The sequence below is a fragment of the Ochlerotatus camptorhynchus genome, unplaced genomic scaffold (genome assembly GCF_037179485.1).
Source record: "Ochlerotatus camptorhynchus isolate MF236.1 unplaced genomic scaffold, CSIRO-AGI_Acam_v1.1 ptg000222l, whole genome shotgun sequence".
NCBI classification, from domain to species: domain Eukaryota; kingdom Metazoa; phylum Arthropoda; class Insecta; order Diptera; family Culicidae; genus Ochlerotatus; species Ochlerotatus camptorhynchus.
In genome coordinates, this window is record NW_027040712.1 from 1,075,161 (window position 1) to 1,097,750 (window position 22,590).

A 22,590-nucleotide genomic window follows, 5' to 3' on the forward strand; every position below is an offset into this window, starting at 1 on the left:
CGTAGAAGGTTGATAAGGTCCATCTGGTTAGAACTGTATTTCTTTGTAGTACAGATCTAATTGAAGATTACGCGTATGCTTCCTCGATGGAGTTGTGATACTAACATAATCTCGAATAAACTGAAATGCGATGCCGTCTTCCACCCGAGACAAACACTGTTGGACCGCAACTAGCGTCAAGAACAAAATTAGCATATTACATTTTTGCAAAGGGTCAGACATCTTAAGTCAACATAATCAGACATCTTAGTCCTACATTCTCATTATGCATTAACATTACCAACAATAGAAGTGTTTGAAGGACACCAGGTTGACATAAGTAATTTTAAAATTATTTGTGTCCCCCTAGAGTTATAAATCGATTTAGGTTCAAATTAATATAGCGGAAAATCAACCTCACACAGCCAGACAGTGGCAGGCCCGCGCTGAGCGTAGCTGGTCAGCATTTATTTTTTCATGGCTTATTGCATATATAACATTTTTGTCAGATTTTCAGATAAATTTTTGCTTCAAATGCAAAATTTCAGGATAATTTGACATGAATTGATTTTTTTTTGCATAAAGTTGATGATGAAAATTCGTTGAAAAACTAAGTATGATTGACCATGGGATGACACTCGAATAACAAAACATTCAAAAATTATGTTGGTTGTGATATAAAACAAATAATTTTATTATGACCGGTTTTTACAAGGAGTCACCCTAGTGTGAAGCGGTTGGGTTTTATTTTTTCCTTGATTTGTTTTCAGTCTATCTTGTTTTCCGTGCTGAGCACCAATGCTATCGACGCCAGGGAGGCAGCTCCCACACCTGGACCCTACCTATCGATCCATCAACTCATGATCCGGGGACCAACGTCTTTACTTTTCTTCCGAAGGAAGACGTGATCAGAGATGTTATGTCTCAGAACATCCCGGCGGCGCCGAATGGGATTGAACCCAGGCCTGCTGGGGTGAGAGGTAATCACGCTTACCACTAAATCACCGGTGCCGCTAAGCGGTTGGCTGACATTACATAAGTACTTCCCAACCGGAATTATCCCGCCATACAGCGGGATTTATTCTATTTTTTAATTTTTTAAATGATGATTAGGGATACACTGAAAAGTCACGGGCTGCCCTCAGTTTGGTCGCTAAAATTCTCACAACTTGGGGATATATAGCCTCGAAGTAAATTAACACCATCTGAATTGTATATAAGTTCGCATAAATAATTGTTCATTAGAAGCAATAAACCAAGTTTGTGCTGGAATTCGGCCATTTTGACTCTAGCCTAAATTTTCAAAAATCTAATCCAAATGACGTTTGAGACAAAGGCGTACGAAAATTAATTTCCTTTTTAGAAACAAATCCACTTTGAATTAAATCATAAATTTTCATCCAAAAAAATATATCAAGCGTAACTATTCAGATCGACGTATCTGCTTTTGTAAACAATCAATTTAATCTACGATAGGGGAATCTTTCCCCTACTAGCTGGTGTTGTTAGTTTCTGTGAGCAAGCTTGCTTACTTACCTTATTAATCAGGCTAAGGCCTTGTTGTCCTCTGCTGTCCGAAGAAGTCGTCTCCACTCTACTCGATCTATGGCCACACTTCGCCAGCCTTGTAGTCTGCGAAGGGTCCGCATGTCGCCTTCTACTTGGTCGATCCACCTTTCCCGCTGAACGCCTCTTCTTCTTGTTCCTGTTAGGTCGCTTTCTAGAACCATTTTCACTGGGTCATCGTGCGGCATTCTTACAACGTGCCTAGCCCACCGTAGTCGCCCAATTTTTGCAATGTGGACGATGGATGGTTCTCCCAGCAGCTAGTGCAATTCGTGGTTCATTCGCCTCCTCCACATTCCGTCATCCATCTGCACTCCACCGTAGATAGTACGCAACACCTTCCGTTCGAAAACATCACAAGCATAGTCCAGGTCTCGTGGCCGTAGAGGACCACCGGCCTAATCAGAGTCTTGTAGACAGTCAACTTCGTGCGGTGGCGAATTTTATTCGACCGGAGCGTCCTCCGGAGTCCAAAGTAGGCATGATTCCCTGCCATAATGCGTCTTTGAATTTCTCTGCTGGTATCATTTTCGGCGGTCGCCAGTGAGTCCAAATACACGAACTCATCGACCACCTCGATTTCGTCACCGTCAATATGAACTCGGGGTGGGAGGCTAACATTGTCTTCCCTAGAACCACTTCCTTTCATGTATTTTGTCTTTGATGCGTTGATGGCAAGTCCAATCCGCCAAGCATCAGCATTCAATCTGATGTACGTTTCCGCCATCGTCTCAAAGTTCCGTGCCATGATGTCAATGTCATCGGCGAAGCCAAGAAGCTAGATGGACTTCCTGAAGATCGTGCCACTCGTGCCACACCTTCTAACGCGATGTTGAATAGCAGACACGAAAGTCCATCACCTTGCCGTAACCGTGAGATTCAAAGGGACTCGAGAGTGTCCCCGATACTCGAACAACGCACATCACTCGATCCATCGTCGCCTTGACCAATCGCGTTAGTTTATCCGGAAATCCGTACTCGTGCATAATCTGCCATGGCTGATCTCGATCGATTGTGTCGTATGCGGATTTGAAATCGATGAACAAATGATGTGTGGGTACGTTGTATTCGCGGCATTTCTACAGAACCTGCCGAATCGCGAAAATTTGGTCCGTGGTAGTGCGGGCACCCATGAATCTCGCCTGGTATTGCCCCACGAACTCTCTTGCAAATGGTGACAGGCGGTGGCATAGAATTTGGGAGAGTACCTTGTAGGTGGCGCTCAGCAGTGTGATCGCGCGGTAGTAGCAGCATTCCAACTTATCGCCCTTTTTGTAGATTGGGCATACGACACCTTCCATACACTCCTCCGGTAATATCTCCTCCTCTCAAATCTTGGCAATTACCCAGTGCAGCGCTCTAGCCAGTGCTTCACCACCGTATTTTAATAGCTCACTTGGTAGTTGATCTACACCAGTTGCTTTGTTGTTCTTCAGCTGATCGATCTCCTCCTCAACTTCTTGAAGATCAGGGGCCGGTAGGCTGTTGTCTGTTCTGCGCTTGTCTGTATCGCTCCACATTCAATCTCGTGCGGTGTTGCAGCATTCTCGCCCGTACTGCATTCTTCTCCTCTACTAACAGTTTGCATTCGCCGTCAAACCAGTCATTTCATTGACGTCCCGTTGCGAACAGCCGTCGTACACCTGCTCCAGCTGCGCATATAACGCTTCTTTCTCGTCATCGGGTCTCCCTTCGTGTGGGCAGTGCACCTTGATGATGCTGTAGTTGAAGTAACGGCCCTTAATCCTCAACTTGCACATCCTCGCGTTGATCGGCTGCCAACCAATCACGCATTGGCGCATCTTACTCAGCACTACAAAACCTGTTCCCAGCTCGTTGGTGGTGCCACAGCTCTGGTAGAAAGTAGCCGCTCGATGCCCGCTTTTCCATACCTTTTGTCCCGTCCAGCAAAGTTCCTGCAGTGCTACGACTTCGAAGTTGCGTGGTTGAAGTTCGTCATAGATTAACGTATCGCAGCCCGGGAAGCCGAGCGATTTGCAGTTCCATGTTCCGAGTTTCCAATCGTAGTCCTTATTTCGTCGCGTAGGTCTGTGCCGATTGTTCCGGTCCGTATTTCTTTCTTCAGTATTTGCAACTTTATGTTTTTTCCAGGGCGGCTTGTTGGGCCTGCCCCAACCCCTGTCTCACCGGGGGACCCATCGTGCACAATTCTGTTTAGAGTCCCACACTGGCACTAGGACGGTGATCAGCCGCTCCTAACATGGAGAACAGACGCCGTTTTGAGCCGCCCCTCCATGGTGAACAGACGCTCGGGTTTGGTGAAGCATTTCCTCTATCACCGTACTATGGTTACCGCGCCAGTGTTCGCGTAAAATTCACCTCCTAGCTGGAATTCAGACATTAGAAGACCTGAGAGCAGTGCGCAAAACAGTCAGGTTCATTGAGTCATTTTGATATGAATATGAACTGCCATTTGCCTCATCATTCACTGCCTCGTGAGAGTCTGAATGATTGAGAGATAAACGAGTCACTGACAGCCGAGCACTCAGTCAGTAGCTCAGTCAACACGTTTATTCTGCCGTGATGGTACCCAATATTTGATTTGAATGACTGAGCGTATATTTTCTATGGAAAAATGACTCATCACATGCTGTGTGAGCGAAGGCAAGCGGTGTGCGTCGCCTGCTCGTGAGTGACTGAATGTTTTTGTTGGCTCTTTCATTGCCTCGTCCTTTACCGTTTGGTACAAACGGTCTGCACAGAGAAATGGATTGAATAGTGCAGTGCTTTCACACTCAGCCTAGGCAGTCAATAATTTTACGCTCTGCCTGAGAGTATTCATCCTGGAAAGGTTCAGAGACACCTGTCTGCGATCAAATAATCAGATCATACGTGATCTAGCACGTTAGGTTAAGTTATACTCGTAGTTAGGTAGGTTTTCACTTTATCAATTCAAACATAACACATCCCCCAAGGGGTATTTTGTAGACTAGTAGAAAAACGTGAATACGTAAATTAGAATAACAAATGAAACAAAGATGAAAAGCCTGATATGCTAATCAATTAAAATGTTAAAACAATGTAAAATCATAATTATCAGAAATAAACGTAATTTTACTACTTACTACTACAAATAATGAAAGATCGATGTGTAGCCATCGCTCCCACGGCTCCGACGCAAATTCTTCTTTGTTATGTACTTCTACACCTCCTATGCATGCAGTCGTGGTAAGCGAAGTCTGCAAAGAACTCAAAGAAGACATGAGCGCTTCTTGTATTATATTTGCTCCCTGCGCCGCACGGAGTGTACCGCTCATTTTGTGCATCGCTTTCTCAAAGATTAGTTGGAAAAGAGTGTTAAAAGCAAATGAGAGAACCACACACTGTTTGTCGGGTGTTGTGAGATGCATGCACAATAGACTGATGCAAAATTTGAAATTTTCGCTCCACAGTGCTTAAACGGTTCCAAATTGGGTCCTGCTTAGTCTCCCAAAATTTGAACTAGTTTAGTAAGAAACTGACTTGGCACAAACCATTTCATGTTTATATGGGAACTACTATGGGAAAACTTATGTTTTTGTTCGTATCTATCTAACAATTCACCACATCACTATGCTTTTAAAAAATGATAGTTGTGATTGTAGCAAATTTTCCCAGCTACAACTTTGTTAAAAACCACTTTTCAATCAAATGTAAGTAACAAAAGTTATTAATGATTTAAGTCACTGATGTCTTATGATTATGCTCATTCAACTGTTCATCAGGCAACATTGGTGTTTCTGGTGCGAAGAATAGAGCACAAATCACGGGGGCAACAATCACGAATTTCGGCGGAGCTCACATCAATGTGATTAATATAGTGGGTAAGAAGGATGACTGCAACAGACTACTCTTTCTAGCATTCAGCACTGCAATGCGAGTGTGAAAGAGTAAGCTGTCTTGTTCTGTCGTGCCTCCGTCAGTATGTCCAAAAGTGTCAGATTTTCCAAAAATGTCAAGATCATGTGAGCTATGGTGCATCTATATGCGGTTGACAGGGATAGGGTCCCCCTGGCACAAATATCATGGCTACTATGTCACACTGCAGAATACAGTGTTGCCTACAGAACAGCTACTTGATCATGCCATAAGATTATCAATCTCTTAAACAATTAATAACAATTTAATTTGACATTTGGCTGAAAAACGATATTGCGCAAAGTTGTAGCTTAGAAAATTTTCCGTTATAATAGTTATAGAAATTTTCGAAAAAGTTATATGGAAAATGGGCAGAAGACAACGAACAAAAAGCTTTGTTTTTCCATAGTAATTCCATATAAACTTCGAATGATTTGTGCCAAGTCAGTTTCTAACCAAATGAGTTTAAATTTTGGTAGGCTAATCAGGACCTGATTTGAAACCGTTTTTGCATCAGTCTTATGCACAATGTTGCTATGCAAACGCTTTCCAGCTCTTGTGACAAATATCGCAAAGCAATGGCGACAATTTTTATATAAAGAATTCTGAAATAAATTTCAAAAAAAAAGTGTGATAAGAATTCGAAAGGAATCTGAATCTGAAGTTAATTCGATTCCAAAGGAGTTTTAGGGAAAATTTAATATTCTCGATATCGCCAAGCTGCAAGAAGTTCAAACTCACAACATCGGAGGACAGTGTCATGGGAGTATCGAGAAGAATTTAACAGAAGTATAACATATTTGTAACGGAGCTTTGGGATAATGCGATCGAAATTTTGGGACAATTATAACGATTATAATGTGGAGATACGAGGGGAATTAAAAAAAAACATGCGGCAATAATTCTGAGAATGGAAAAGAAAAAAAAGTTTTTATGAGAATTTCAGGGAAATCCTGACAAAAATCCAAGGGCATCCTAAAGAGAGTATCCAAGCAAATATTAAAGAGGATTTAAGGACAAGCGAGCCCCGTAACGTGGGTAGATCACCTTTTCGTAGTACGTTACGGGATGTAAGATCTACCACCGAATCTTAGTCTTGACTACTTCAAACTAGGGGTACAGGATTTTTCAGTAATCAAAGGAACACATCTTAGTCCTTGTTACTTTTTATGCCTTGTTGATAGTGATAAGTCCTCGGGTTGCCTGTACCGAGGATGATCTTGAAACAAGGAAAAAATGAGTTAGTTAGTCTTCAAGTCTTCATCTATGTGATTCCTAATCTTCTATTCATTGTTCTCTAGTTTGAAGTGGTTAAGACTAGGGTTCTGATGCATGGTCATTATCGGTGTCATTGCTTATTTTTATTGCTAAGGAATCCCATTTAGACTGACAAAGGGGCGCGCCTTTGGAGGGTATTCCAACACTCCGAAGGGTATAAATAGCGGGACCTTTCATTTAGAATCGATTCCTTGCGATGAAGGCAAGAATGACAACTGTATCAACACCGAATACTTCATCATTTCTCAATAGTGATGGAGTAATACGACATGCACTAAACTAAGGACACGGGCTATACTACAATAGATCAAATTACTGGTCGCAGTAGTGTTATGTCCCGAACAAAGGAAAAAAAAAAGGACAAGCGAGGTGTTCCTAGGCAATAAACAGGAAAATTCTGTGGAAAATTCAAAGTTCATTTTAGGTATAATGACTTTTAAATTTCAAAACACATTAAGTACCAAACATTTCACGGTTCGTCTGCGGCTATACATTTCACAATCTGAAAGCTATCCGCGGGACATCCAGAAGACAGGCCGTAAGATGAGCAACACTGTTTCAGATGAATCCTAAGCAGAATCAAATATTTGAGCTCAATGCTTAGGAGTCTATAATGTGACTTTGAACATATAAACACCACCATATTATAGCTTGGATTCAACTGAGCTGAGTTATTTTCAACGCACTTAATTGTATGCCACACAAATTCAAATCAGAACATATTTTCTGATTCTAATCATAAATCATTCCCACTAGTCCACGGTTCGCTCTACGGTTTAGTTTGCAATTGAAAAACTAGTAAAACCCCGCTATATTTGTTTCCCCACTTTCAACGATCGTATGCATAGAAAATTGGTCCAGGTGTATGCACCTAAGGCAGGTTCATTTTGCATAATTATGCAAATATTTACCACGACATATGTATGGAAGCTATGTCAACACCGATTCGTTGATACCCTTAATACTACCACACCATAGTCCGCGTGCGGGTATGGTAATAATTTAAAATAAATTCTGATTAATACATGACGTTCAAACAAATAAGCAATTTCCGTTGCACTCCATTCAACGTGTTCATATAATAGCATATAATCAGGTAACTAATTGCTGTATGATTATTTGGAGCACACGCATTGCTTCAGTATTGTTTCACCATTGATTTAATAGAATCCGTTCTCTCTTGAATGCCTAGCTTCATCATCATCAGTTTTGCGGTTTCGAAGAATTGAAACAATAATAAATTCCATTTTATGAAGAGTTTTTCGGAATATAGTGTTTATTCAACGGAGAAAAAGTTCCGCTTGTTTTATCGAGACAAAATACAAAATTGTTTACCAAGCCTTGTTAAGGACAAGGTTGATAGAATCCAAAAATGGCCGTTGTCTTGGCTGATTTGCCTTATAGCACCCATTTGCGGATTTTTTTTTAAGGGGAACGTTATTATTATTTGGAAATTCATACGCAGTTTTTTCGTTTAAAACCGAAATTTTTCCATGAAAATGTGCTCACAGCGTTCCGGTAGGAAAGTAGAATGTAGTGAACACAATTTCATGGACGGCAGCGAATAAACTTCTTTTGAATTTTTGAATAATCTTCACCTTACACACTTCCTCTTTCTGCTGACGGCATATTCTGATTCAAGCTATCACGTTGTCCGCATTGGAGAGCTTTCCAAAACGCTACCCATCGGCCAACGGAACGGAAAGCAAAACTTTCATGTGTGTTTAATCGACCCGAGGGAAGTTTTGTCATCCTACAGCCAGATCCACAAGATGTTATGCCACAATGAACGGGGATACTTTATCGTTCTCATTAGGAGAAGACCAAAGTTTACTCCATCGTCAAAACCAGCGAACAGTGGTGGTAGATATACTTACCTTAACGAGCGGATCTCTGGGTAGAGATTGATATCACCGTTGGTCATGCCGTACCAGGAGAACTGTTGCTCCTGCACCAGCGAGTCGTTGAAGGTGCTGTACAGCATCAGGTGGCCGTCATTCGATAGCCAAATCGCCTTGTTGCTCTGCAGAATTTCCTCTGATGGGAGGTGCAGAATCACCGCGGCGGATAGAGTTGAGCCAGCATGGCACGCGATGATCCATATGTGAGCGAGAGGTTTGCGGTCCCGTTTCCAATGGGTGTTGGTAGATGGAGCAAAAAAGGGGAGAAATGTGAAAGGAAAACGTTAATTAATTGAAAAATAATTAAAATGTTCGGCATGCAGCGCAGCTGGCACGGCATTCAATTGCGGTAAGAATATAAATAAGTGACCAACGTACACGATGCACAGATTGCACGTTAAGCAGAATGTTTTAATTGCAAGAAATTGATTTCAGCGCTTCGATGTCTTGTTTAGCATTGTAGTGCATAACCTCGAGTATGCCACGAGTATTCGGTCTCGGTTCTACCAACTTTAGGTATACGAAATTTTGATAATTTATATTAAATTACGGCTCCGCAAAGTTATCAGAATTGAGCCTTAAAAATTAATGATTTATAATGGATTATTAAAAAAAAGTTTCGCAAAAAATGTCGTTATTGTAATTAATGCATTTTTCTGGTATTATCCGTACAGTTAAATACCGGAATAACCCTCTAGCGACAATTAATTTTACTCTCGTTCTGTACATTGGACATAGTGTCGGAAATAGTGCGCTGTATAGCGTATCATTGTGAGATTACAGCGCACTACTTCTGGCACTATGTTTCATGTACAGAACGAGAGTAAAATCAATTGTTGCTAGCGCGGTTAGTTCGGTTTTCAACTGTACCGATAACAGCTAACTCACAAAAGATCAATATATTGTTCTAGAGATAATCTGGATTTGCAGTGAAAGTGGGCTTGTCATGTAAACTGACTAGTATACTAACATTGTTTTGACCATTTTATGAAGCACCAGGTTAATTATTTAAAGTAGTGGCCATAAACTAATCCTCTAGATAACATCTGGAACGGTCGATAATGTGACCATGTTCTGGCAAAATTATGTATCGAGAAAATGGTTTTTGCAATATTAAAACATAGAAATTTTAAACCTTTGAAAATGCTCTTTATTACTGCGTAGCTCATCAGATTCACTGTCCCGCCCGCCGTGTCATACGATTACGTCTTTCGGCAATATATTGCGGGTACAATTTCAAAAAACAAAAATCAACCCCGTTGCGAAAAGTGGTTAGGTTTCGACCACTTATAACTCTGTCAATAGAGGATGGATTTTATTTCTAAACAAGCCAATCGATTGGAAATTTTTCTACAAATCTACTGAAATGAACACTTCATCAATTTTCAATAGGTCACTATTGAAAATTACACAAATATGCAACTGTTGCAATGGTGATCAAATTTATCACCGATCGCCTGCAAAAAGCGCTTTCACTACCACAGTTTTCAAAATTGAGATTATCGGGTCTCGCCGAACGGTGCTTATTCAATCACCGTCCGTGGTGATGTCCGGTCGGTTGTCATCAGTAGTACTTTCGGCGCGTGGCGTTGAACATTGTTCTCCAGTACACATCGAAAGGCTGCCCGCAAGTAGCGAGCTGCAGCCCACATGAGCGTCCATTCACCGAAGAAGGCGGAAGAAGCCGCACCGCTACTGATCGGATTCAGTAGCTCTTGGTGAGTCGATGTGAGCCATCTATGCCAAGTGCGTCACCCTCGTTCCAAACAACATACAGCTCGCCAGCCTCATCCGTGTTGAACACCCTAATAGCTCAGCATTACTCAACCATCACGACAACACGGTTCTTTTCAGGGCCACTACAAATTATTGTTGATTAAATTTTCGAATTTTTTTATCATCTATTGAATAAACCAAAACATCCGTGCGTTTTGTAAATGCCATATTTTGTCATCAGAAAACGAGGCGTTTCCGTGATGGGTTAAGTGGATTCCCTAACACAATCGCCTAATATTGATCCCAAGCACGTAGTCCTATGGTCTATGGTATCTATGGTCGTGCCTTGGATATATATTTTTTTTTTAGTCAGGGGAGCAGAGCGATGGGCTAGAATCTAGAATAAGCTTCATCATCCAGATTGCCATTGGTACATTTACCAGTTTGCAATGCACACTGAACCAGGAACCGAAATTAGCGAGACAAAACCTCTAGCGCATTGGGTTCGCATTATATTGAATTGGTGTCTTTGGCAAAGTTTCTCGCTTTAACAAAAAATTACTTCCAATTTTCTCCGCATAGATGGTGCTGCGATATTAACTTTCTTATTTCACATGGTAGAGGTTAGCTTAAAAGTTAAAAATGACGCAGGGCTCAAACTTCTAGGTCTTCAAATAACAAAGATATAGTGAATATTGTAAAATTTAACTGAAATTTACGTTTGTTGTACTATTTTCAATACAAACGACAAATCCTTCATTTTTAACGCCGTGTATCTTTTAAGTCGGATAATTTGTAAGTTTTAAGGAAGAGTTCCCAATGTTTTGGGTCGATACAAGCGAAATTTTAGTCAAAATAGTGAAAATTACTTTCCGGTTTCTCGAAAAGTAGCAAGTATTAGCAAAAAGTCATCTACTTTCTGAAATGTACCATTTATCATCAATCAAAGGTGAAAGTTTGCAGGACATAATGTTATATATTTGAGATATCTGAATTCATAGACTACAATGTTTATTCAAGCAGCGTTCGCCAAATGATGAGACATCTTTGAGTGATTTCGGAAAATCAGAAGAGCTCTAGGATCAGTTTCATCAATTTACCCCTTTTAGGGATGATTTTGATCCTCTGGAGCGCCATTCCGTAGACCTAAGAATAAATTTACCGAACACAACTCCGAGTTCCTATTGATAAGATGTCAATGAGCTGTTAAAAAAAAGTGGAGCTCTAGTATCAGTTTCAAGAATTGACCACTTTAACAGATGTCCCGGATCTTCCGGTGAACCATCCCGTGATTCATATTCCGGTCACAATTATGAATTCATTCTGATAAGATGTCTTTAAGAGGTTTCGAAAAAAACCCACGGAGATCTAGGACCAGTTTCATGCATTGACTTTTACGGATGCTCCGGATCTACCGGTGAACCATCCCATAGTCCTAAGGGTTTATATTCTGGTCACAACTCCGAATTAATTCTAATAAGACGTCTATGAGTGGTTTTACTCAATCCACGGAGCTCTAGGATCAGTTTCACGAATTGACCACTTTTTCAGATGTTCCGGATCTACCAGCAAATCATCCTGTGGTCCCACAGGTTTATATTCCGACGTCTTTGAGCGGTTGAAAAAAAAAAAAAACCCCAGAGCTACAGGTCGACCATTACGTGATCCCCAGGGTCCATATTCCGATCACAACTCCGAATTATTTCTAATAAAACGTTTATGAGTTGTTTTGAAAAAACATGGAGCTCTAGAATCAGTTTCATGAATTGACCACTTTTAAAGATGTTCCGGATCTACCGGTGAACCATCCCATGCTCCACAGGATTCATATTGCGGTCACAAATCTGAATTCATTCTGATAAGACGTATATAACGATAAAACGTATACCAACTTAGTGGTTTAGAAAAAAAACTACGGAGCTACAGGATCAGTTTCATCAATTTGCCACTTTTACGGATGTCCCGGATCTTCTATTGGACCATCCCATAGTTCCCAGCGTCCATATTTCGTTCACAACATCGAATTCATTCTGATAAGACGTCGATGAGTGGTTGCGGTAGTCCTCAGAGTCCTAATTCAGGACTCCAAGTTAATTGCAATAAGACGTACACGCAAACCAAAAATTTATTACAATGAATGTTAGTTCCATTTCCTATCATCCTCTGTTCATGAACATCGCAGCGAATGTTAGAAGTTGACCTTGCAGGCGATGTAATGGTTTTTTGCCTTTTTTATTTCGTGTTCTGTCTGTGCTTTCATCTACACAAGCAAGCATTTGCCTTGATTTTTATGTATAAGATGGCAGAACGACGCACACACTTGCCTCGAATCTCTCCAGCAGAAAAAGCATACGAAGTCAAGTGTGAGATGAAATGAGTGCTTCTTGTTTGCTTTTAGTACATGGAGAGATCAGTGGAGAAAGCACAGGTCTGATAATCACAACGTTCGTGGTTCGAGTCCCAGTCGGCAACCTTTTTCCAATTTTTTTCGACATAATTCATTTCACTCACTAATACACTCCACATTTTTCGGTCTTCAATTCTCTTGCATTGGGCCACAGCTAGGTATATTGCATCCTCAGTTCATGCGGTCTCCACTAACATCCTCTGATAATGAATCCCACATAATTGTAAGCGAATCTTACATCCACCGGTTGGGTGTATGTGAGCGGTTTCGATAAAAACCATGGAGCTCTAGGATTAGTTTCATGAATTGACCACTTTTACGGATGTTCTAGATCTTCTAGTGGACCATTCCGTAGCTTTCATCGTCCATATTCCGTCCACAACTTCTAATTTTCTTATAAGACGTCTATGAGTAATTTAAAAAAAAATTCACGGAGTTTTAGGATCAGTTTTATGAATTGACCACTTTTACCGATGTTCCGGATCTTCCGGTGGACCGTCCTGTAGTTCCCTGAGTCCAAATTCCGGTCATAGCTCCGAATTAATTGTAATAAGAAGTCTATGAACGGTCTCGAAAAAAAAAAAAACTGCAAGGGGCAGCCCAATGGGGTTGTACGCAATGGTGACGTAGGACTACGTGGTCTTATATAATAAATGTTATTTTTTTAACTGCAGCAGCCGCTTGTGTTTTGTGTAGGAATAGGAATTTGAGCGGGGTTCTCTCTGTTTATACTCTTTAGTATGACGCACTTCACATAGATGGCTCACAGCGACTCACGAAGAGCTACTGATTCCGATCAATAGCGGTGCGGCTTCTTCCTCCTTCCATGAATGCTCATTAGACTGATGCAAAATTTGACTTTTTCGCTAAACAGTGCTTAAATGGTTTCAAATTGGGTCCTGATAAGCCTCCCAAAGTTACAACTCATTTGGTTAGAAACAGACTTCGCACAAGCCATTTGAAGTTTACATGTAAATTACTATGGGAAATCTCAACTTTTTGTTTATTACCTTCTAGTCTTTTTACATATTGAGCAGCGAAACAGTTCGAAAGCTATTATTATAGAAAATTTTCTCAGCAACAACTTTGCTGAAGATCGTTTCTATGTAAAAAGAGACAGGAAAAAGTTAATAATTATTTAAGAGATTGGTAAACTTATGACATGATCAAGCAGCTGCTCTGTAGGCAACAGTGTATTTTGCAGTGTGACATAGTAGCAATGATTTTTGTGTCCTATTCAACGCCCCATAAACACCAATGTTGCCTGCTGAGCAGTTGTTTGAGCATGATCATAAGACATCAGCGCATTGAACCATTGATAACTTTCGATCCTTGCATTTAATCAAAAAGTGATCTTCAACAAAGTTGTAGCATGGAAAATTTCCTACCAGTACAACTGAAAGTTTTAGAAGCAGACCGATATGGTGAATTATTAGATAGACATGAACAAAAATCTTGGTTTTCCCATAGTTATTCCCATACAAACTTCAAATGGTTTGTGCCATCTCAGTTTCTCACCAAAGGGGTTAAAATTTTGAGAGGTTAGTCAGGATCTGATTTGGAATCGTTAAAGTATTGTGGAGCGAAAATTTCAAATTTTGCATCACTCTAATGCTCATGTGGGCTGCAGCTCGCTGCTTGCGGGGAGCTTTTCGTTGTGTACTGGAGAACACCACCACTCACCACGCGGTGATTTAATAAACACCTTTTGGGGAGACCGGATGAATTCAACTTTGAAATCTGTGTTAGGGAAATCGCTTTTCACAGGCAATCGGTTATAATTTTAACTATCATAGCAACAGTTGCACATTCGTGCAATTTTCAGTAGAGTCATTTTGAAAAATGACAGTCTTAATCCAGATTCGTAGAAAATATTCCTATCGATTGGCGTATTAAGAATTAAAATACATCATCTCTGGATCAAAATCTGACCACTTTAATGCCACAACCGCCTTTGGTTTTTGAAATTGCACCCCCAATGTTAACTTCAAGAACATGGCATGTTAGATTTAAACATATCTAGATAGAGCTGGAATTAGGAGTAGCAACTTTTGTAAACAATGACTTCTCTCGATGATTTTTAGGAATTCAAGACTCGCTCACGCAAACCATTATCACCGTCGGATAGGGGAAGTCTGACCCTACCTGTGATATTGTTTTGTGTGGGCGAGCCTTGACTTTCAAGACATCATCGAAAGAAGTCATTGTTTACAAAAGCTGTTACGCCCTAATTCCAGCTCTATCTTGATATGGGAACTGCCATTCGATTGATGACCTTGACAAATGTCCAAAAATACTCTTTTACAAATTTATGGTGATCCTCAACAGGACCATTTTGTCGTGATGGTTGAGTAATGCTGAGCTATTTGGGTGTTAAACACATATGAGGCTGGTGAGCTGTATGTTGTTTGGCATAAGGCTGACGCACTTGGCATAGATGGCCCACAGCGACTCACGAAGAGCTACTGATTCCAATCAATAGCGGTGTGGCTTCTCCCTCCTTCTATGGATGATCATGTGGGCTGCAGCTCGCCGAAAGCACTGCTGCTGCTGCAGCTGGCATCAGCCAACGACCGGACACCGTGTGTGGTGGTGATTGGAACTGAATCCGATCAGCGGTTGAGGGCAGACTTGATAGCTAGCTGCTTGCGGGGAGCCTTTCGTTGTGTACTGGAGAACACCACCACTCACCACGCGGTGATTGAATAAACACCGTTTGGTGAGACCGGATAGAATTCAACTTTGAAATCTGTGTTGGAGAAATCGTTTTTAGCAGGCAATCGGTGATAGCAACAGTTGCACATTCGTGCAATTTTCAATGGTAACATATTGAAAAATGATAAATTCTTAGAAATATTTCTGATCGATTGGTGATAAAATTATTGAAATTGGTCCAGGGGCAGCTGAGTTAATAATGATCAAAATCTTTCATAATTACGTTACATGTTCCATTTTCGGTTTTCACAAAGTGTACCCCCATATAGAAATCACAGACGTAGTCCTACATCAAAAAACGGAGCTCTAGGAACAGTTTCATGTTTCAGTCTTCCAGAGAACCAAACATTTGAATTTCTTGATGCAAAATTTTCACAAAAGGAGGTCATATATCTTGTTAACAACTTTTCAGAAGACACCAGGAAGTTATCTCTTCAAGTTACCCTACAATAAGTGTTGGTCCGCAATTAGCTCTAATCCCATATGCTACGTGTATTCGTTAATGCCGGTTCTTATTGTGCGGTTCCTATTAACCTACTATAGGAATCTTGACTGTATATATAAATAAAGTTCTTTGAGGTGATATTGAGATATTGAGGTGTTGATCATATTTATCTTATCTTATACCTTATGGAACAGTTTTCATACAAGCGTTCAATCGAGAAAAAACAACGCTTCTTTTCGACTTCACCAATGCGGTCTTTGAACTCCATACCCATCACTATCCCTCCTCAACGGTGGTGTTTGGTAAAGGGGATGATCAACCCAATTCTTAACTTCCACAAACTTTTCCTTTGCGACTTTCTATCAACAATATTCACACTGCTGTACTATAACGGAACTATGAACTCTGTACTTTCATTTGACGTTAAGCATCTCCAACTAATTAATAACTTGATGAATAGAACCATTGTTGAAAAGTATTCATGAGCAGGGTCTTCGGTCTGGGTCAATGTCTGCGTTAACGTCGGAAATGCAAATTAACCATTTCAGACGTTTACGACGATTATCGATTAACAACCCTGTTCATAAACAGTTAATTTTGTGAATCAATAAATGCTTTTCGTTGAAATCAGATCACATTTCCAGTACAGTCAAGTCTCATTCTCTTCAACATGATGTTCTCCCTAACTGGGTGGAAATCTAAGCCTTTTCAACAAAATTTCCCATGCAAAATTATAAAATTTACCTTTATTTCGCTTTTTTTTTGCCTTTCTTTCTCTTTCTCTCCATTTTCTCTCTCATTCTCTCTTGTTTTATCTCATTTTCATATTTGGTTACTGCATCTATCACCATAAGGATGCTGATTGCGATACAATATGTAAGCGTAATCCTATACACGGAAATATCTCTATGCCATATACCTCAAGAAAGAGTGAAAATATCGTAAAAGGAAAGAAGAAATTCGACCTTTAGGATTACAAAATCACAAGTTTACTTATAGATTCAAATGTTTTATTTGAAAAAGCTTATCGTTTGACGTTTTAGACATCTTGCGCCATCTCTAAATGTCAACGTGAAATGCTCAATTTTTTTACTTTAGTTACTTAATTAGTCCCAATAATCATTTTCCACTTGGAAAAACATGTCCCCGAACGATTTTTAAAAATAAGTCCCACCACCCTAATGTACCTTAAGAAAATTTCAAAGATTGTTTGTATGTGTCCCACATATGATTTTTTGTAATGTGATCAACAAATGATATCTATGTGTCCGACACATACTTAATATGTGTACACATAAAAGCCATGTGTGACCGCTCATACTATTCATTTGACACACAAATTTCATGTGTACTTCTGTTTATGTGTGGTCACATGAAAATAATGCTTAATTTCACATGGAAATTCGTCAATAAAAATGTGGTAAATTTTTTGAGTGTCGGTTTTAATGGAAGCATCAGTGTCTGTCTTTATCAATTACCATCGCAAGCCATGACTAGCGCTTCAACCCAGTTTGGATGAATTGCGTTTGTTAAAAAAATCTTCATTTTTTTTTTATATATCAACGCTCGAGTAACATTGTCGAAATTTAAAGTGATTCTCAAGTGATGCTCAATAGCAAAAAAAAAAAGAATCTAGATGAAATGGCTCTAATGTTGGCCTATGGATCTAAGATTGAGCCCATCGCTTAAAATCTGCTTTTTATCAATTTTATCTATGAACGCGTCATTGGGACGGTACTAATGGATATTTTTGGTCGCTATTGAAAATGTAGTCGGTTGCTGAATATATAGGGGAATTTAGGCCGACATTACATCCATTTCCCCTATTTCGTTTTGGGAAAAATTATTTTGAATAATCAAAATCCTCAATATTATCATCAATTCAGCATGAGGTAATAATTATCCATCGATCTGAGTGTGAAAAACAACACATCACGTTTGATAGCGCTATATTTGTGTGAAATGATAATAATGATTTTGATATTGACTACAACACAGGCGATAATGAACATCCCTCCACGATTGAACAAAAACAGATGTTGGCTTCAAAACTCAGCGGTTGCCTTGATCAAGAGAATGATGTCATGTCAAAATTCAAATTAATGCAGGTAGTTGGTCCATCTTTTAGGGTAGTCTTCATTATTAGATAATTTGAGTGTGGAAGAAATGATTTTTATCAGCACTGGAGAGCATCACTGACGCAAGGTGGAGTATGGAACACAATTCAAATTTGGCTTGTCGTCACATTTGACCAAGTGACTCATTCGGTCTTATGAGATTCTCTTCTAATCCGCTCTTTTCTTAAGTTGATTTGACATTTAATAAATTTTCTTAAAACTAAACCGATATGAAACCAATGTGACGTGTGCAAACATTCAGTCAACGTAACAATAACATAACTTTTCATCATTCCAACAAATAGCACCCTTTTCGTTTATTGCCCCAAAGCAGTGGGTATCCAACTTGGGTCAAACACGTGCGAATTTCGATCCCTTTTCTTCTTTCCCAACCTAGGGGTGATGCATATATTATGGCACGCTCTAATGGGGAGAGGGTGGTGGGTTGCATAATTTTTTGACAAGCAATGCATTAGGCATTGGAAAAACGTGACAACAGGTGGGAGGGGGGTAATTTTGTCCTCAATTTAGCATGACGTAATTAATGGGTGGCCCAAAATGGGCGCTCATCGCCCGTAGGTATTTAATAGTAGCCACCCGTCTGGCACCGCAACGGAACGTGCCAGATTGAATTGTAATTCTTCGGTTATGGCTGGCGGTTGTTGTATTCCGCGGTATGTAGGTAACGACGACAGTACGTGCCTCAACCATTCTCTCCCATATACATGCATGCCACTACACAGCAGGACTGGTTCATTTTTAATTACCCTCATAAAGCCAATCCGGAACGCCATTGTAGATGATGCCCGGGATTGCGGTTCTCGTGAGCCGATACGTTTGGGTGGCTCGTGCCGACGGTTTGTAGTAGATGTCGTACGTGTGCACCAGTACTATCGCCTGGCCCTTGGGGGTGAACTCGGCGTGCAGCAGAAATGGCCACTCGTCACTGTCCGCCTTCAGGGTTAGCTGGATCGTTTCGCTGAAATGGAATACGGAGAGAGAAAAAGTGAAGAAGGAAACAATCAATGCTATGCTAAAATGAATGGTAATTTGGTGGGGAACGGATTTATGATTATGTGGTTAGCTGTAATGTGGACGTTTGCAGGACACAATATACAAGTGTTGCGCTCATGTTTCATTTCGTCCATTAGTTGGAAAATCACAGTTATTTTTTGCCAGGGAAAATGGCTTTCAATGGTATTGTGATCAACCCTTTGAAGTCGGTTCTCTCTAATTGACGATTAATCGAAATTGATATCTTTTCTAAGTTGTCTGGAAGTCCTCTAACAGCCGATCATTCTCCGGGCCATCAAGTTCCGCTGACCAAACCCATTCAAAACCGTTTAAGACTGGAGGCATTATCGTATCGTTTTACGAGCCTCTTTAGCCCATCAAACCATTATCCTTGAATTGAGAAACTGTCCACCGTGTCTCCTGCCTGCTGTGCGAAGCATTGTGATCAATGCTTTCGCAAACAATGAGCGGGAGAGCTCGGTAAATGCCTGTCATTACTATTTTAATGGTTTCATAATTGTACCATGCTGCGGAACGGTGCGAACCGTGAGTGTCTAGGATTCGCTTCGTTGGAAAGTCATTTTCATCCCTCCAAAGTTGGGTGCCATTTGGTCGTCTGACTGTTCACCAGCAAATGGTTCGAATAATGATGAAAACCTACCGCCGGAAATGTTGCTCAGTTGTGATTGAATACGGGTAGGTTCGGGCCCAACTTTGCTTAGCGTTTAGTGGTCCCATTTGCAGCTCCAGGTTCCCCTATAAACTAGGCTTTGTTTTCCTTTTTAATGAGTCATTAAATCTCAAATGTCTGCCCAGCGGTTTTCCTTTGCTTTGTGCGGTTGAGCATTTTCTAGCTCACGTGGATCGCTGAGCGTTTCCTCAGTGGAAGATGGAGAGTATTCAGCGTTAAGACCGATTGGAGTAAGAGAACGGCGGTGGTGAGTAAGCTTCCACGGAGCCCTAATCATTGTCTGTCATCCTGCTAGCCGGGGAGTACCATGGAAACATGGAAGACGGCAGTGGTGAGATTTGTCAGGATTACGATATTATTTACATTATTGGCGGGCTTTTTGTGTCCATCTGGCGTTGTGAGCTTCTTAGAAATGAAACTTTTTGCCGTTCCCTGGTTGGCTGGTTGCGGTGCTCATTGAGCCATGAAGAAAGTTGAGGCCAAGGTCAAGGTTGAAGCAAACCTTGAAACTGCTGTGCTGTCGCCAGTGAGTATTGGTAGCGCCCCTGACAAACCATGAAATTACTCCCCTTGGCAAATGTTTTTTTTTTGACGTAAGAGTGTTTCATATAAGGCCGGAACAAATATCAAGCTTTTCTTTTGTCAACCTCCCCCCCCCCCCTTCAAAATTTTAAAATATCACCAAGGGGGAAATAAAATAAAACGTGCAGTGTATATTTATTTTTTGCAAATTAAAAAAAAAATGGGTATGGATACTCGCTTTGCTAGATTTTATTATGTTGTTGTTGTTGTTGTTGTATCACCTTGTTCTTTTAAAGAATTTTCACAAAAATTGGCACTTGACCAGTACGGCATGACAGGTCCTTGAAATCGGATCAGCCGGTTCCAGTTGTTGAAAACGGATTTCATCGAACATCATTCCTAATCTTGTTTGGCAACTCACTAGGTAAGCCACCTTCAATCTGATCGATCCCTTTTGTTCGTTGCGCACATCTTCGTCTTGTTCCAGTCAGATCACTACCAAGCACCATTTTCATTGGGTCGTTATCCGACATTATTACGATGTGCCCAGCCCACCGTATTCGCCAGATTTTTGCATTCGATCTAAATTTCTCAACTTACAAACTTTCTTCAAAGAAACTTAGTGATTCACTTCTTTTCTACAGTGATTCAACAATTTCCGAGCTAATTCGAATCTTTTCAAAATTGGTTTAAAATTTTTAGAAGTGAGAAATCAGAAACTATTCAGGAAATTCCTAACTTCCTAAATTCGAATAAGTTATCAATATTTTTCTAACTGAGTCAAAACTTTTCTGTTATGTTATTCAACCCTTTTTTAAGTTGTCAAAGCTTTCCTGAAGTGATTCAACATATACCGAATCCAAGCATTAAATAATTAGTTTTGCTTTTTCTGAAGTGAGGCAACATTAGCTGATTAATCCTTTTCCTAAATAAATCCAAGGTTTCCTGTATTGATTCAACTTTTTCCGAACTGAAACCAAACTTGTCAGAGCGGGTTTGACATTTTCCTAAGTGAGCTCCAGATTTTTGTTAACTGCTTTGACATTTGGCAATCTTGCTTAGTGAAAGTGTAGAAATTTTTCTGAAGTGAACCGACAATTTGTTTAGCTTAAATTTTCCAAATGGTGTCCAACCTTTTCTGAAGTGGTTCAAAACCTTCCTTAGGGAGTCCAAACTTTTCTGTTGAGTGATTGAATTATAATGAATGTTAGTCTGAGCTTTCCTGAAGTGATTTTAACATAGCTTCCGCTCCCTAAGATCCCTTCCTCGTTCTTGTGAGATTGAAATCCTTTGAAAATTAGGCTGAGATTTTAAAGAATGGACCTTCGTGTGTTCATACCTGATGGTAGATTTTTTTTTAAGCAAGCACAATTGTTGAGAAAACTGGCTTTACATCATCAACAGTACGTATTTTTATAGAAATTTGGGTTTCTTGATCAGCCAAGTTGGATTTTGGCTCCATCCTTTGAAAAACAGGCTTGGATGTTATAGAATAGACCTTTGAGTTCATACGTGATGGTAGATTTTTTGAATCCATTTGTCTGTTTTGCCGAACTGAATTTTGGCTTCTATATTTGAAAAATAAGCTTGTATTTTAATAGATGTTGCTGAATCCATTAGTGAGGGTTGAATTTCTTCAATTTTTGAGAATACCGAGTTTAAATTCACGAAATTACGTATTTTCACAAAAACTTTGATTTTCTGTTCTGCCAAGTTGAATTTCGACTCCGATCTTTGAAAATTGACTTGAAATACGTGATGGTAAATTTTTTGAAGCATTCACAATTTTGTAGAAAACTGGGTTTGAATTCTCAAAAGTACGTATTTTTATTGAGGGGGAGAGGTAGCTCATCGATTCTTCCGGTTCGCCTCCTAGCATCGTGCTATAAGGTACCAGGCGATAACCAGGGTAGTTGATCGATAGCTCGATGACGTCATTTCGTTGGCGTCTGCAATGGGGAATTCTCATAGCAGGCGTTGACGATGGGACGTTGTCGAGTTGTTGAATAGCAACTATCGTGGTAACTCACCGATTACCTGTCGATCTGCCAAATTTGGAAAGACGTCTGCATTGAATTGTCTCATATAATAATATTCCGCCCACTATATCACAAGAAATTGCGAGTAGCTGAGTGGAATGTAGATAAGTTAAGCATTGGGTACAGGACCAAGTTTCCCCTGGGTGGTGCCAAAAGATGAGCGCAATAGAATCATCAAGTTGCCATAAGGCACGGAATGAGACTATTGCATGGCTGGGTAGTCACAGTCTGCCATTCGTTAGTCATTTCAGGTGGATTAGAACAGGTTTAGGTGGGCGTTGGCCAGATTTGGATTTTTCAGATGTGATCCTGGATAGGACCCTGTCATTGAACGTCGCGTGA

The 22,590-nt window shown here is 40.3% G+C and overlaps 2 protein-coding genes across 4 annotated transcripts in view; both read right to left on the reverse strand.

Moving 5' to 3' along the window:
* Dpp10 (Dipeptidyl peptidase 10) overlaps positions 1–22,590 on the reverse strand; it is a 587,790-nt gene that overhangs the window by 69,974 nt on the left and 495,226 nt on the right. For all 3 annotated transcript variants that reach the window (XR_010517761.1, XM_065225206.1, XM_065225205.1), the window contains 2 exons: positions 18,750–18,961; positions 8,559–8,718 (listed from right to left, as the gene is read on the reverse strand). Coding sequence is in view for 2 of the 3 variants with exons in the window: in XM_065225206.1 (XP_065081278.1) it covers positions 8,559–8,718; positions 18,750–18,961 (372 nt within the window). In the remaining variant the exon portion in view is untranslated. The remainder of the gene's footprint in view (positions 1–8,558; positions 8,719–18,749; positions 18,962–22,590) is intronic.
* The window catches only part of LOC135703887 (putative uncharacterized protein DDB_G0286901), a 115,947-nt gene that overhangs the window by 46,703 nt on the left and 46,654 nt on the right, over positions 1–22,590 (reverse strand). The window lies entirely within an intron of this gene.